Source organism: Cryptomeria japonica, chromosome 7, assembly GCF_030272615.1.
Source record: "Cryptomeria japonica chromosome 7, Sugi_1.0, whole genome shotgun sequence".
NCBI classification, from domain to species: domain Eukaryota; kingdom Viridiplantae; phylum Streptophyta; class Pinopsida; order Cupressales; family Cupressaceae; genus Cryptomeria; species Cryptomeria japonica.
Window position 1 is genome coordinate 861,469,678 of NC_081411.1, and position 13,290 is coordinate 861,482,967.

The 13,290-nt window shown below is 36.7% G+C and overlaps 1 protein-coding gene across 4 annotated transcripts in view; it reads right to left on the reverse strand.

The window, feature by feature from the left end:
* Positions 1-2,148: 2,148 nt before the first annotated feature.
* LOC131047040 (reticulon-like protein B16) overlaps positions 2,149-13,290 on the reverse strand; it is a 50,451-nt gene continuing 39,309 nt past the window's right edge. For 2 of the 4 annotated variants that reach the window (XM_057980835.2, XM_057980836.2), the window contains exons 2-5: positions 4,823-5,015; positions 3,384-3,564; positions 3,116-3,257; positions 2,335-3,005 (exon numbers count right to left, since the gene is read on the reverse strand). In XM_057980835.2, the coding sequence (XP_057836818.2) occupies positions 2,757-3,005; positions 3,116-3,257; positions 3,384-3,564; positions 4,823-5,012 (762 nt within the window). In that variant the 5' untranslated portion in view covers positions 5,013-5,015 and the 3' untranslated portion in view covers positions 2,335-2,756. Of the gene's footprint in view, positions 3,006-3,115; positions 3,258-3,383; positions 3,565-4,822; positions 5,016-13,290 lie in introns of all 4 variants that reach the window. The other 2 variants (XM_057980837.2, XM_057980838.2) reach the window with 2 other exon arrangements.

A 13,290-nucleotide genomic window follows, 5' to 3' on the forward strand; every position in this document is an offset into this window, starting at 1 on the left:
AGTCATCACTCATGGGAGCATATAGCCTTTATATTATTCAGTTTTGCTCACATGCTTGCTGGAAATGATTCTTGATAACCTTTACAGAAGTTAACTCCCAATGTAAAATTTCATTACAATAACAAAAGCTAGATTACACAGCCATATGTTTAGGCACAGAACCGATAACACAGGTCAAGAGGATATGATTATAACAACTCGGTAATGATTAATTCATTACAACAATGAATAACCACATTTAAAGAAAGAGATATTAAATAACCTTTTCTTTCCCAAACCCAATAATATGCACCTTAAATTACTATAAGGATTGCGTTAGGCTCTTACCCAAAAAAAGCAAGAATGAATCCATTAATCTTATTGCTTTTTTACACTACTTTTAAAGGAAGCACATAACATATTACATCTCTAATTATGTTTCAATAATAAGAGTGGCAAAAACACTTGTCCCTATGCCTGTTCTTTATAGTCATGACTCATGCTTGCTGGAAATAATTCTTGACGAACTTAACAAAAAAAGTTTCAACTCCAAATGTAAAATTTCATTACAATAACAAAAGCTAGAATATACAGCCATATATTCAGACACGGAACACAAGACAGAAAAGTTGACACTAAAAACAGGAGGAACTACAGTGCTATAAACCCAATATAACCATAGCAAGCAAAAAGCAGTCCATAACAAATATACGTATCTAGAAAACTGCCCACAACTCTACAAATAACCCTTTATAGATAGCTTCTCAAAAGACCAAGTTCACAACCCCACAGTCGTCTAGCAATGGCAACAAAATATTTGGAGGCCAAACATACACAGCCATATGACAGTTTAAGCACGGTGCACCAGACAAAAGTAGTTGCCATAAAACAGGAGTAACTAAAGTGATAGAAACCCAATATAACCACAGCAAATAGAAAGCGGTCCATAATAGATCAGTTTGTAATGCTTGGATGAGTAAAGTCTGCACATGCACCCATTTTTGAGAATCTGTTAAACTGAATTCCGAATAATGTCTATTTGTATTATCAAGTAACAATGGAGGTTATCCAAAAAATATGGGCCATATGAATCAGTCACTAATTAAAACGATTTGTGAAAGTTAATATTTTGGAAATTAAACAAAATAAATTATTCAAATGGAGTCATTTGAATAGTAAATGATACTGACGGACTGTCGACTCATTTCTGTTGGTGTGAATAAGGTTTTGGCCCTAGTAAGGCCTTGTACCTAGTGATTTTTGCTAGTTCCTAGTAGGGGTCTTATTCACAACTTAAGTTTACTTAGGCCCTAGGTGTCCTCCTAGAAGATTGATTAGTTGTCACATGATCTTATCTCATGACAAATACTTTTAGGTACCTAGACCAACACCTTTGTTGTCTCATTGCATAGGATCATGACACATGTCACAATCTTGCCTAATCCTTCACTTCACCTTGCCTTTATAAGCAAGGCCTCTCTTGCATCTAGTATCATCGTCTTTGTACATGATCAATCTCATATTGTATTCTTGACTTTGTGGAATAGCATATTTTGTTGTTGCTTCTCTCTTGTCATGTGGAGGTTATTTGGTGTTTGCAGATTAATGATCCTGGGTGCTTAGTTCAACAATTTCCCCCTCATCTCGAACACTCCCCTAGTGGCATATCATCAACACAAAAAAAACAAAATAGTAGGGATTCAAATCTTATGAAAAAATAATTATGCGAGGGTTTGGTTACCAGTACAGGCAGGGATGTCTTTCAAATTAGGGTATGCGAGTACATGAACAAGCATACAGCTATATTATATTAATATATGTATAGTAACGAAAACTTGTGAGTAGATAATTTCCTGGTAACTATGCATAAAATAAGGTCCTTGCAATTAATTGATTTTAATTTTGCAGTAAGTCAAATCTTTACACCCCTTGGACTTTATCTGCCGTTTACTTCAAATTAATTGATTGCTCAATTGATAGCATTGTTAGGCATTGCTTTACATTAATATTAATTGAAGATTATTAAGAATAGAGCATTTTGGATAATAATATACAATTCTTTAAAAAAACAAAGGTTGAAATTTGATGCACGGCATGTCTGAAGCATTCTAAACCAAGAAAAGGAAGCACTGAATGATCTTGATGCATACTTAAGTACAAACAGGATCATGTAACCAATACAGCAAATCATATATCATATAGGAGGGTGGCTTGAATAAATGGTTAAAACCACAAATTACAAAAATTAACACCAAAAAGGAACAAACTTCTAACAAAAAAATTAATCAAATCAATTCCTCTCTGGGCCAGCAACCAATACTGCAGACTTTGGTCGTCCTATCAACAAGAAGTAAATTGGCCAAAAAGAAGAATGTGCAGAATATTGCTATAATCTTCCGACTTACAAAAAATATGATTAACCTGTACAGACCTCATCTTTAAACAGCCTGGATTGTTAGGAATTATATTTGAGCACAAAACCAATCCCAAATTTCACTGAAAAGCATGCCCTTGCTTGAAACAAAGAAAGACTGTATTACTGCATCTTCTTCTCTTTTGAAAGAAACATTGCAATCCTGCTTCCAATGTGTTCATCGAATTTCTTTGAAAGTTTTACTATTTCCTCCTCTGCAATTTCTGCAAATCTATCTACATGATCCTCATATTTGTCATACAAGGCAGGAATGGTGATAAAAGCAACAACACCTGCAAGATGTAGTCAAGAGGGATAAAGTCCATGATGATCACAGTGCACACAATCTAACATCATAACAACGTTAGACATGTACCATCACATAGGACTTTCCAATATATAAACAATCCCCCAGAATATCAAATGATTTCAAGAATAAATCACTCAAACAATTACCATACATAATCACACAACCAAGAAAGAAATAATATGCCAGGAAAGGTGGTACTAGGACAAAAACATGATTGAAAAATTCTAACTTACTGATATAAATAAGTGTGAGAAAGTTGAACCAACTACCAACAACAGAGAGGAGCCATAAGCAGACAACCACCTAGAAGTAACACAAAACTGTTTTTTCAGGCCAAAAAAAATTTAATAAAGTAAAATTAGCTACAGCTCACAAACATCTTCTTGCTCTCAAAAAATGTCCCAGCATTTTACCTTCGCAAAAAGCTTGAAATCTTTGCCAAGGGCAATATCATGGGCTACTGCTAGAGAATAATTAATCCTAACACGCATTGATGCTGCAGCACTATTTACTATTTCTTCTGACAATTCCAATTCAGGTAGAGGTGGAGGTGGTCTGCATTCATAGGACTCAGTAAGCATTTATTATGGCACATCAAAAAAAAAAAATTTAAAAAAACATTATTGTTAAACTAAATTAAATAACTAGTACATGGAAAGCAGATTACATAGAAACCGTTACCTCTTGAGGAGAGCTGCAGAATTTGCCCAGAAAAACAATATAACGATCAAAAGTAGAAGTACATTTGCAACAAGTGACAGTAAGGCATATCCAGACCGTTCAAACAGCAACCATGCAGCAGTGGCTGCAAAAAGGATTCCAATAGAAATATTGTGCCGCCTCCACAAGATCACATCAGCAGCTGATAATAAATGTCAAAACATCTAAGACAATACTAAGAACTTTGAATTGGAAATTATAGCATACCATGAAGAAGTTCTAACTTCTAAAACATCTAGCAACAATGAAGGTGGTGCCCAACTACATAAATGAAATAAAGCATAAAAAGATGGAATTATGAAACCAATTTAGAAAAAAAATAGATGAGGAGAAAATAAATGTCGAGTATTAAATATAATCATGAAAGAAGGACTTTAAAAGCTACGCAGCCTGTGTAGATATACAGACAGTAGTTGGTCTAGTTATTAACCAGATCCACTTCCCAACAACAGTAGACCCCCTAGATAGAGCATACAGGGACTCTGAAAACAGATATTATCTTGACTCTTTGTTCCATAGTTTTATTGCCAGTTTGCCATCAAGGCACATGCAAATTAAAGCATGATTTGCAACAAAAAATTGTCAGAGCCTACAAAAGTAAGAATGATTTAAAAATAGGGCCACGGAAGAAGAGTACAAATTTAGTTAAGTTAAAGCAAAAATGGCAAATTCTGGCAATTCCTCATAAAAAATATTCTATGAAGTCACTACATGAACACACAAATTAGAGAGCCACAAACCTACTATAATCAAACTAAGTACTGATTAGAAATCAATTAAGGAAAATTGCTTAATCATTCTTAATGGTCAGAAAATTGGTTTACAATATACGCTAATAAATAGGAATTAATGGCCAAATGCTATACAGTAATAAATATATCATATATAAGGGAATGTTGACACATAAGTGGCATAATAAAGTAAACCTGCTTTAAAGAGTTATCACTTAATCCATGATTAAATCATGCCCAAGTGATAGCTTCCCTCTAGTGGTGAAGGTTCCTAGACACAGGAGACACAAGCTGGAATTGAGATTTTAGGGTAACTGCACCCATTTCGAATGATCTATAAGGAAATGGAGAAAAAGAATCCACAAGAGAGTCTCGCACACAATATTGGTGTCTCATTTGACAGTGATCGAAAACACAGATGACCGTTTCGTCAATAATCTTATGCAGCAGGTGAGAAAAATTTTGTATCACGCCTTGGTCTGTTCATGGAAAGCAACTATGCATGTGGCTAAGAAACTTTATCAGCTGTTAATTTTTTTTTCTAATAAAGCTGGCTGGATAAAACCCCAGCCAAATCTGTAAATATGTGAGCTGTAATTTATGCAGAGACTCAGCTTTATTTAGAGTTGTCAGTGTGGAGATCTACATTATAAAATTAGAATCACTCACCCTTTCCACCTCCCATAATTTGATGAACAGACCTCTCCCGCCTGAAGAGTCTATAGGGGCATGGTGAAGCACGTTCTACAGCAGCTTCTGACACTGCTAAAGCTGGCTGCTCAGAAGCCTTATCCACTAGACCATTAGCACTTTTACCAGTCAAGTCCACATTTGTAGATTGTTCTGAATTCTCCGCCATTTTCTGAATGAAAAGAAACATAAATTTCAATTAAAAAATGAAAAATTAAATTCCCTGCTCTCCTACTTTATCAGAAAAAGCAACCTTAAAGTCAACACTGCTGTGAAAAGACACAAGACATTAATTCTAACGTAAAAAATTAAATGCATTCCTTCAACTTTGTTCTTTGCAGGAAACTGACCGACAAATTCCTATCAAAAAAGAAGCTTCTATCTGTAAGTACAAAACCAATTGGTGGCACTCAATCCAACCTGACAAAAGCTTTTTATAACAGGTACCCATTTTCCGCATATTACTCTTGCTAACATCACGTACATACTTTACAGACCATTATATCTTAACACATAATCAAAAAAACCTTACACACAAAACATTACATGGAACATTATTATAGATTTAATTATATAATTTTTCCGTTTCTAAAACATATATTTGTATATATAATGAAGGCTTCAAATTATATCAGATATCTTTGTTCTATATCCTAACTCATTTCTCATAGGCAAGTCTTATCACCGTACTCAATTCTCTTCTGATATCAACTACGTTGCATATAGGTTACTTATAGAGATCAAGAGAAATGCATCTATCAAAGACTACATCTTTTCAAAGCAGCTTCATGTTGAAAGGCTCGACACTTGATTTTGATGTCAACGTTGGAAATAAACTCTTTCTTTGAAACTCCTAGGCATCTGTCACATAAGGACACATCTGTCTATACATTTTGCCTGTTTAAAAAAAAATTGAATCTCTAAATAACACAGAAAAAATCTATTCTAAGCTCCCCAGTTTCAACAATTGGTATTAGAGAGAGGTTATAGCATTGATCACAGAGATCATTGCTAAATCTAAAAGGCTGTGAGAATTTCTTTTCTACAAAAGATACTGTATCGAAGTGAGCAAAACTTAATCTGTATAGTTGCAGAGCAGTGAGAAGCTGTTTTGAGGCAGTCTGTGTAAATCAGCTTTAAGCATTCAGATTGTCATGTCTCCTCTCATTCGCCAAACTTTACATAATTGCTAAAACTAAATAAATAAAATAAAATAAGTATATATACATGTATATATGGTTAAAAAATAACTTTTTAATAGCACAAATTCAAATATTGGCGCTCAGAAATAGGGCCCATGAGTCCTACACTAGGAGGGTATAAATGCAGGTTTGGGGATTCATTTTGGACTGCCTGATCTGAGATATTCTGTTGATATTTTGAGTTTTAAGATTCCAAGCCAGCAAGGATGAAAACCCTTAAGGCAACAGAGAGGTTAGGGCGAAACACCTTCCATTCCAGAACTGCAGGGTTGAGATGCATTGAAGATTTGATGATATTTATAAGTTAGGCAAATTGAAGGTCATCATTGACCCTAGGTCACCATTTTCCTGAAGTAGAAGCTGATTTGAAGCGACATTGAAGTGTTAATCACAGAACAGACTGGAGGCTGCAATCCTGCAACTTGGTCGTGCACCATCACTGAACAACATTACCTTTGGTAGCCACCTCATTCTGGACAGTCAACCAGCCTAGTCGCTGCTCTTGCAGGTTGTCACTGCCGCAATTCATTGGTTTTCTTTTGGTAAGCTTAACCTACAGATTCAAGGTCAAATAAAGACCATTATACAAGGACATTAGAGAGCAGATCTGTTCAATCATCAACGCCAACTAATATCCAGCTAAATGCTCCAGAAAGACCAAAACCCAGTCGATCTGCCTGATTGTAAGAGTCGCACAGGTAGCAGGACATTTCTTGACCTCAGGCATTCATCACCCCACAATGTTGAGGGTTTATAATCAGAACTGGGATGCTGTAGGTCCCCTTTATCCTAGTGCACAGATCTGGCTGAGCAATCTAGCTGGAGCTGCCACCCCAACCATCACCTGAGACCATAACACACAAGCCAGTCAATTACTGGCAGATCCACAGGGATATCTCCCAGTTGCCAGTCCCATTACATTTGGAAGTTGTCTATTTGTCACAGACAGTCAAGTAACTATCATATGATCAATCTTATTTGGAAATTGCTTAATTTGCTTTCAGAAAATAGGTCTGTGAAGATTCAGATTTACACTTAATTATGACTAAGAGTAAGATATCTCAGAAAGAAGCAGAGTGTGTTAAAATGATTCTGAATTCTGCACAAAGGAAGCATAATTTCTTAAAATTTACCAGTATTTGTTTTGAATTAGTTCGAATTCTCTCAAAAGAAGTAAAGTGTCAGAAAAAACATAGTTTTTTTTTGTTTTTTTCAGAATGGCAAATAATATATTGGGTGACATTTCCATAAAGTTGAATGGTGCTGACAACTTTAGCGAATGACAACATCAAGTGCAAAGCATTATTCTCTAGTCAAACCTCATCTCCATCATTGATGAAACTACAACAAAACACCCACAGATGCCCATCTAAAAAAAATTGACAAGAAATCAAGCCAAGCACGGGCCTTGATAACTTGTTTAGCAGTTGTACATTGATAGAAAATGAGCAGAATGCAACCACACCAAAGGAAGCTTGGTTTGCAATCACCACAATTTTTTAGCTCAAGAATGATGTGAAAGCACACATGCACCAAACTCAGTATACAATCTAAGAATGGACAGACCAGCTATTGACCATCTCTCAAAGCTCAAGGGTATTTTAAATTGTCCCTAAATGTAAGCGAGACTATTGTCGATAAAGATCTCATCTCTATAGTTCTTAATTTTATGCTAAAGTCATTTGAGAATTTCAAGACTATTGGTGTAAATTATGTCTCATAATTACACTTTACTCAAGTTGACTTAGGATAATGCATCTCATAGTAGTTATATGAGACACTTAGAGAAGTGTGCACATAGGAATGATGCATGTAGGAGAAATTCCACCTTTTGTGGTCTTATCTTGTTACATTCCACCTTCAGTGGGTGATCCACCTCTTGTGGAATATTTTATAATTTTTCCCACCTTCCCTCTATTAGGTCTCGGAGATGTTGACGTGTATTTTGTACACTATCATACACAAAATAAAATACCAATAGGCATCTTATCCTCTCTTGAGAAAATAGTCTCTAACTGCTGAAGATTCGCATAAAAGATCAGTTAGGAAGACTTCAAGGTTCTTTGATGTAGGGTCTCTACGTGTGGACAAGCTCCAGTGGTATGATGTGATTTGCTGGGATCACAAGGGGACTTACATGTGATGATTGAACTTCCGATCTGCTTTGCTGGACACAGGCTCTTACTAACTTAGATTTGAAAAAAAAAATGAAAAAAGGATAAGGGCGAAGAGAGGATCTAATCCTAATACTAAGAATGTAGGAGCAATGACTTGATTTTTTGATGAAACTCTAACTAGATCTTGTTTTGACATCAATGGAACATCTACACAAGACTAGTGCGATCTTCTAAGGGAAGCTTTATGATGTTCAAATCATCACCGCAGGCATAGATACCATCCAAGTTGATGCATATCAATGAAGAGGCGACAAATTGAAATTGAGCTTAAGCTGAACGATTCCAGTTGACTACACAAGGCAAGTCTGCAATCAACAAACTGCTAGTAGTATGGATATACAAATTCCACCATCAATTAATCACATTTCCTCCATTCATCTAATCATCTACCATCTAGGATTGAAGACTCAACAAGAAACCATGCAAATTGCAAGAAAACGACATATTTCACCATTACTTCAATGAAAATGGAGTTTGTTTACAATCAATGGCAACAATTTCTTGCCTTGTCCTCCTATTCTACTCTAATTGCTATTCTATCAACTATATTCTAACTCTTCCAACTATTTACATACTATCTCTAACTTATTGCTAATTATTTACAACTCTCTCTAATTGCTAATTGCTAATTAGCCTTTACAAATGAAATGCTTGGGCTTATATAATGCCCACAATACAATTTGATGGCTTAGATCAATTCAAGATCAATGGCCAAGATTTTACAATGAAAACCCTAATTAGGGTTTGTTACAACCATTACATAACATTTAATGCTTGACCAATGATAAAATTGTATTGCCTGGACACATGTCCCCTCTAGAAAAATCGACCAATGGATAGCCGGGGTAGGTACATCGGAGTTTGTGCCACCTTCCATGAGTTAAGTACATTGAATCTGGACATGCTGAGGTGGACCACACTGACTGGAGGAGTGATGACTAGGATGCCACCTCATCTGACACTCGTAGGTTGCTAGATATTCAATTTGATGTCGTTGAGAGGCTATCTTTAATTAACTCTTGTTCTAACTCCTTTTGTCCTTGATGTGCAAGATGATGATGTACCTCGCCTTGGAACGCTGGATTGAAAGAGGTCGCCCATGTCCTTACTTGATCGTCCTGGCGAAGACCGTCCTTGATCCGGCTTGATTTTCCTTGAAGAGATCTCCATTTGATGCCTACACAACATTTCAAAATTAGCACCATGATTTTGCAATACATAACATAAATTAGAGAGCAAATTTTAGGAAACTTAATGATAAGTCCTTTATTAATCATTTCCTAAAAACGACTATTGAGCTATGAATTCAAAATTTCAAAAATTAAGGCTATGACGATCAAAATTCGAAATTAAAACAAGGGATCTTGCCATACCTTAGTTGAGAGCTTAACTCTAAAAATAAAGGAATTTGCCTAGGCAAAATTTGAAATAAGATGGTCTTCAACGTGATCTCCCTTCAAAATAGCAATTTCGCCACCTTTCAAGTTTTTTGACGTGATCTTCAAGCCTTTGACAAGTTCGCACCAATAGAATTTTCAAGTTCGCACCCCTTTTGAATATAATTCGTACCTCTTTGTCTTCCTTAAATCGCACTTGAGATGATAAAATAACAATGTGAAAATAATGATCTTCACCACCCTTTGTAAGCGCTTACCTCTCATCATTATTTAGGCCGACTTTTGTAAAAATAAAGCAATTATAAATGATTTTTTAATAAATAAGAAAGGCCGACCTTCATAAAACAATAAAATACCAAGCGCTCTATAATAATTAATTAATTTGCCATCGTTTTTAATTAATAAACTTCAATTTTTTTTACAAGGCAAAAATTAATTAATATTTAAATGCTATTTTTAATTAAATTTTCAATCTTATCGAATTTTCTAGCATTTAAATAAATTCAAAAATGTGTTTGAGCGCCAAAATATTTTGAAGATGGAAAGATACGTACCTCATCGCCCTGGTCCCTTGGAGAGGGACAGGAGCGATCCATCAACTGGGTCTTGATCCTTGCATTTTTGACGTCCAAAATCTTGATCCTTACGTTCAAATCGGCATTTTAGCTGGGTCCTTCAAGTTTGATTGACTTGTTTGTGCGAAGGAATGTCTTTAAGATGTGATATCGCCCTGGTCCCTTGGAGAGGGACAGGAGCGATCTAGATCTTTTCACTTGAAGTTCTCCGTTCTTGATATCAACTTCTCCTTTATTTATTACCTTTCAAACAACGCTTTGAACCCTTTGCAAGTTTGTTTTGTCATGATCTCCGAAGGAAAATGAGTGCTTTGGCAAATATCGCCCTGGTCCCTTCCTGAGGGACAGGAGCGATCCTAGTGTCCTGGCTCAAATTTGCAAACTTTTGATCTTCATTCTTCGTTCATTGCCTTCCAAAGGACGTCCTTGACCTTGCATACCCTTGCCTTGTCTTGGTTTTGAAAGAGCATGAGTGTTTTAATAAAAATCGCTTTGGTCCTTGTCCAAAGGACAGGAGCGATATAAGTCCCTTGCACAAATTGGTAACACTTTGATGTTCAAAACTCTTGCATATCATCTTCAAAAGACACCTTATACCTTGTGTGACCCCGAAAAACCTTGACTTGGCATGAACTTGAAGGAAAATGAAGAATCCCATACAAATCGCCCTGGTCCCTTGGAGAGGGACAGGAGCGATATAGCCTCTGTGTTAATTTGATGATCATTTAACGTTTGAAGTCTTTGTATATCACCTTCTAATCATGCCTTGGACCTCTTACGACCTTGGAAAACCTTGACCTCACGTGATTTTTGTATGAATTGGCCAATATAATAAACATCGCTCTGGTCCCTTGGAGAGGGACAGGAGCGATCCTCAAGGTTTTGAGTTTGTTCTTGCGTTCTTCAACTTGCCATTACCTTCAATGCGTGAAATGACGTCCCTTGATTCCTCTTGGTGGCTTGATGCTTGTTTAACTTTCGAAATCTATGCCTTTATGCAATTTTCGCTCTGGTCCCTTCCTGAGGGACAGGAGCGAATTAGATGTCTTGGTGCAAATCCTTCATCTTTGGCAATTTTTGATGCTTTGCGCTTGATGGAGATCTCTTAAAATGTCTTCACCACCTTTCACCTTGACTTAGAGTGATTGAACTTGGAGGAAAAGGCAATATAATCATTATATCGCCCTGGTCCCTTGGAGAGGGACAGGAGCGATCCTGATCCTGTAGGCTTCATTTCACTTTGCCAACCTCGAAAATTATCTTCAACGGCTTCGTAATGTACCTTTTCACTTATCCATGCCTTGGGATTCATTGTAACTTGGCAAGAAAATCATCTAAGACAAAAATCACTCTGGTCCCTTGAAGAGGGACAGGAGCGAACTTGGGCATTTGGGTCCCTTGTTGACGTTTGATAATCTTCAATTTGTCTTCAACGGGCTCAAGTCACATCTTTTCTTGTCTTTAAACCGAAAACTTGCTTGATCTTTGCCCAGATCGTACCTTATGAAGAATTTCGCTCTGGTCCTTCAGTGAGGGACAGGAGCGAATTTGACCCTCTAGGCAAAAACTTCATCATTTCGTTGTTTTTGATCAAGTCTGGATGCTCTATCATGCTCATTTCGTCCTTCACCATGCCTTTGATGTCTCGATTCGTCCAAACAAGGTCAGGAATGGCTCAACTAAGCATTTTCGCTCTGGTCCCTTGGTGAGGGACACGAGCGATTCGCCTTGGTCCCTTGGAGAGGGACAGGAGCGCTTTTCGCTCTGGACCCTTGGAGAAGGACACGAGCGAAATTTGACTTTTCGAACTCTCTATGAGGATAAATTTTATGGAATATAACATTTAAGTATAAGTGCTTATACTTTAAGTTATATTCCATATATACTTTCAGGATGTTTGAGAGTGGTTTCAGACCTCCAGGAGTTATATTGCAAAATCTAGTTTTTGGAGGTTTTTTCAGTTTCCAGACTTAGTCAAATTCAGGATCAGGACATTCTAGACTTAGCCAAATTTCAGGATCAGGACCTTACTCAAGCCGGACTTACTTATCCATGTGATCCCCTGGGCAACGTTCAAAATGCAAAGGCCAACTAACAAAACCCTAAAAAACCTAAAGAACAAACCCTAAAAAGCAAAAAACATGGGTCCCCATTTGCAATGGGGCGATGTGTGAAAACGTCACAACAGGAGACAACTGAGAGGGGGGGGTGAATCAGTTGTCAAATAAATTCAAACCAAAAACAACTTAACCAACCTTAATACTTAATACCGGTAAACCAAACTTTATGCCAGTAGACAGTTTATCAGTTAATTACAATACCGGTAAAGATTAATGCATGAAACAAAAAGACGATAACATCCACAACACATAACACCAATATTTGTACGTGGAAACCCTGTAAGGGGAAAAACCACGGTGGGAAACCTTACCCACAATCGGATGATACTACTGCAAATAGTATGTGTATACAAATGGGGTTTGCACATGCAGAAAGGCCAAGCGCCTAGAGCTCACTGCTCAAACACAAATAGAAGTCACACTGACTACAATTGGATGGTTAAATCCAATAATGATGTACTGCTCAAAATAGCATCTTCATATGCTGGATTCAGTACCGGTGTAGTTCTGATTGTCTTCACAAAAACCTTGCTTCACTTTCAAATGATATCTGCGTGTATAGCTCTGCTTATTCTCGCATATACCTTCTTACAATTCCTTATCCCAATCGCATATCGATCTTACAAATAAGATCTTACATATATACCATAACCTAGGACCAAATTTAGTAGGTCGGCTCTAAAACATATTACAATAAAATAATTATAAGTAAATCAATAACCGATGCAATATCCGATTCAACATGTCGGCTTAATGTATTTACAATAACAAAAAAAACATCTCCAAAGCGTGTCGTGCTGATCTGAAATAGATAAGTCTGTCGGTGCTTATTCTAGACCTATTTGCCGGTAACAGCAAATATGCAAATACGAATATGCCAATGAACAAATCTCCAAGACAAAGTGTCCAAACAATGTCTTCGACATAACCAAGTGTTTTCCATGTCATTCCAAGTGTCGGTGATCATTATATCCTG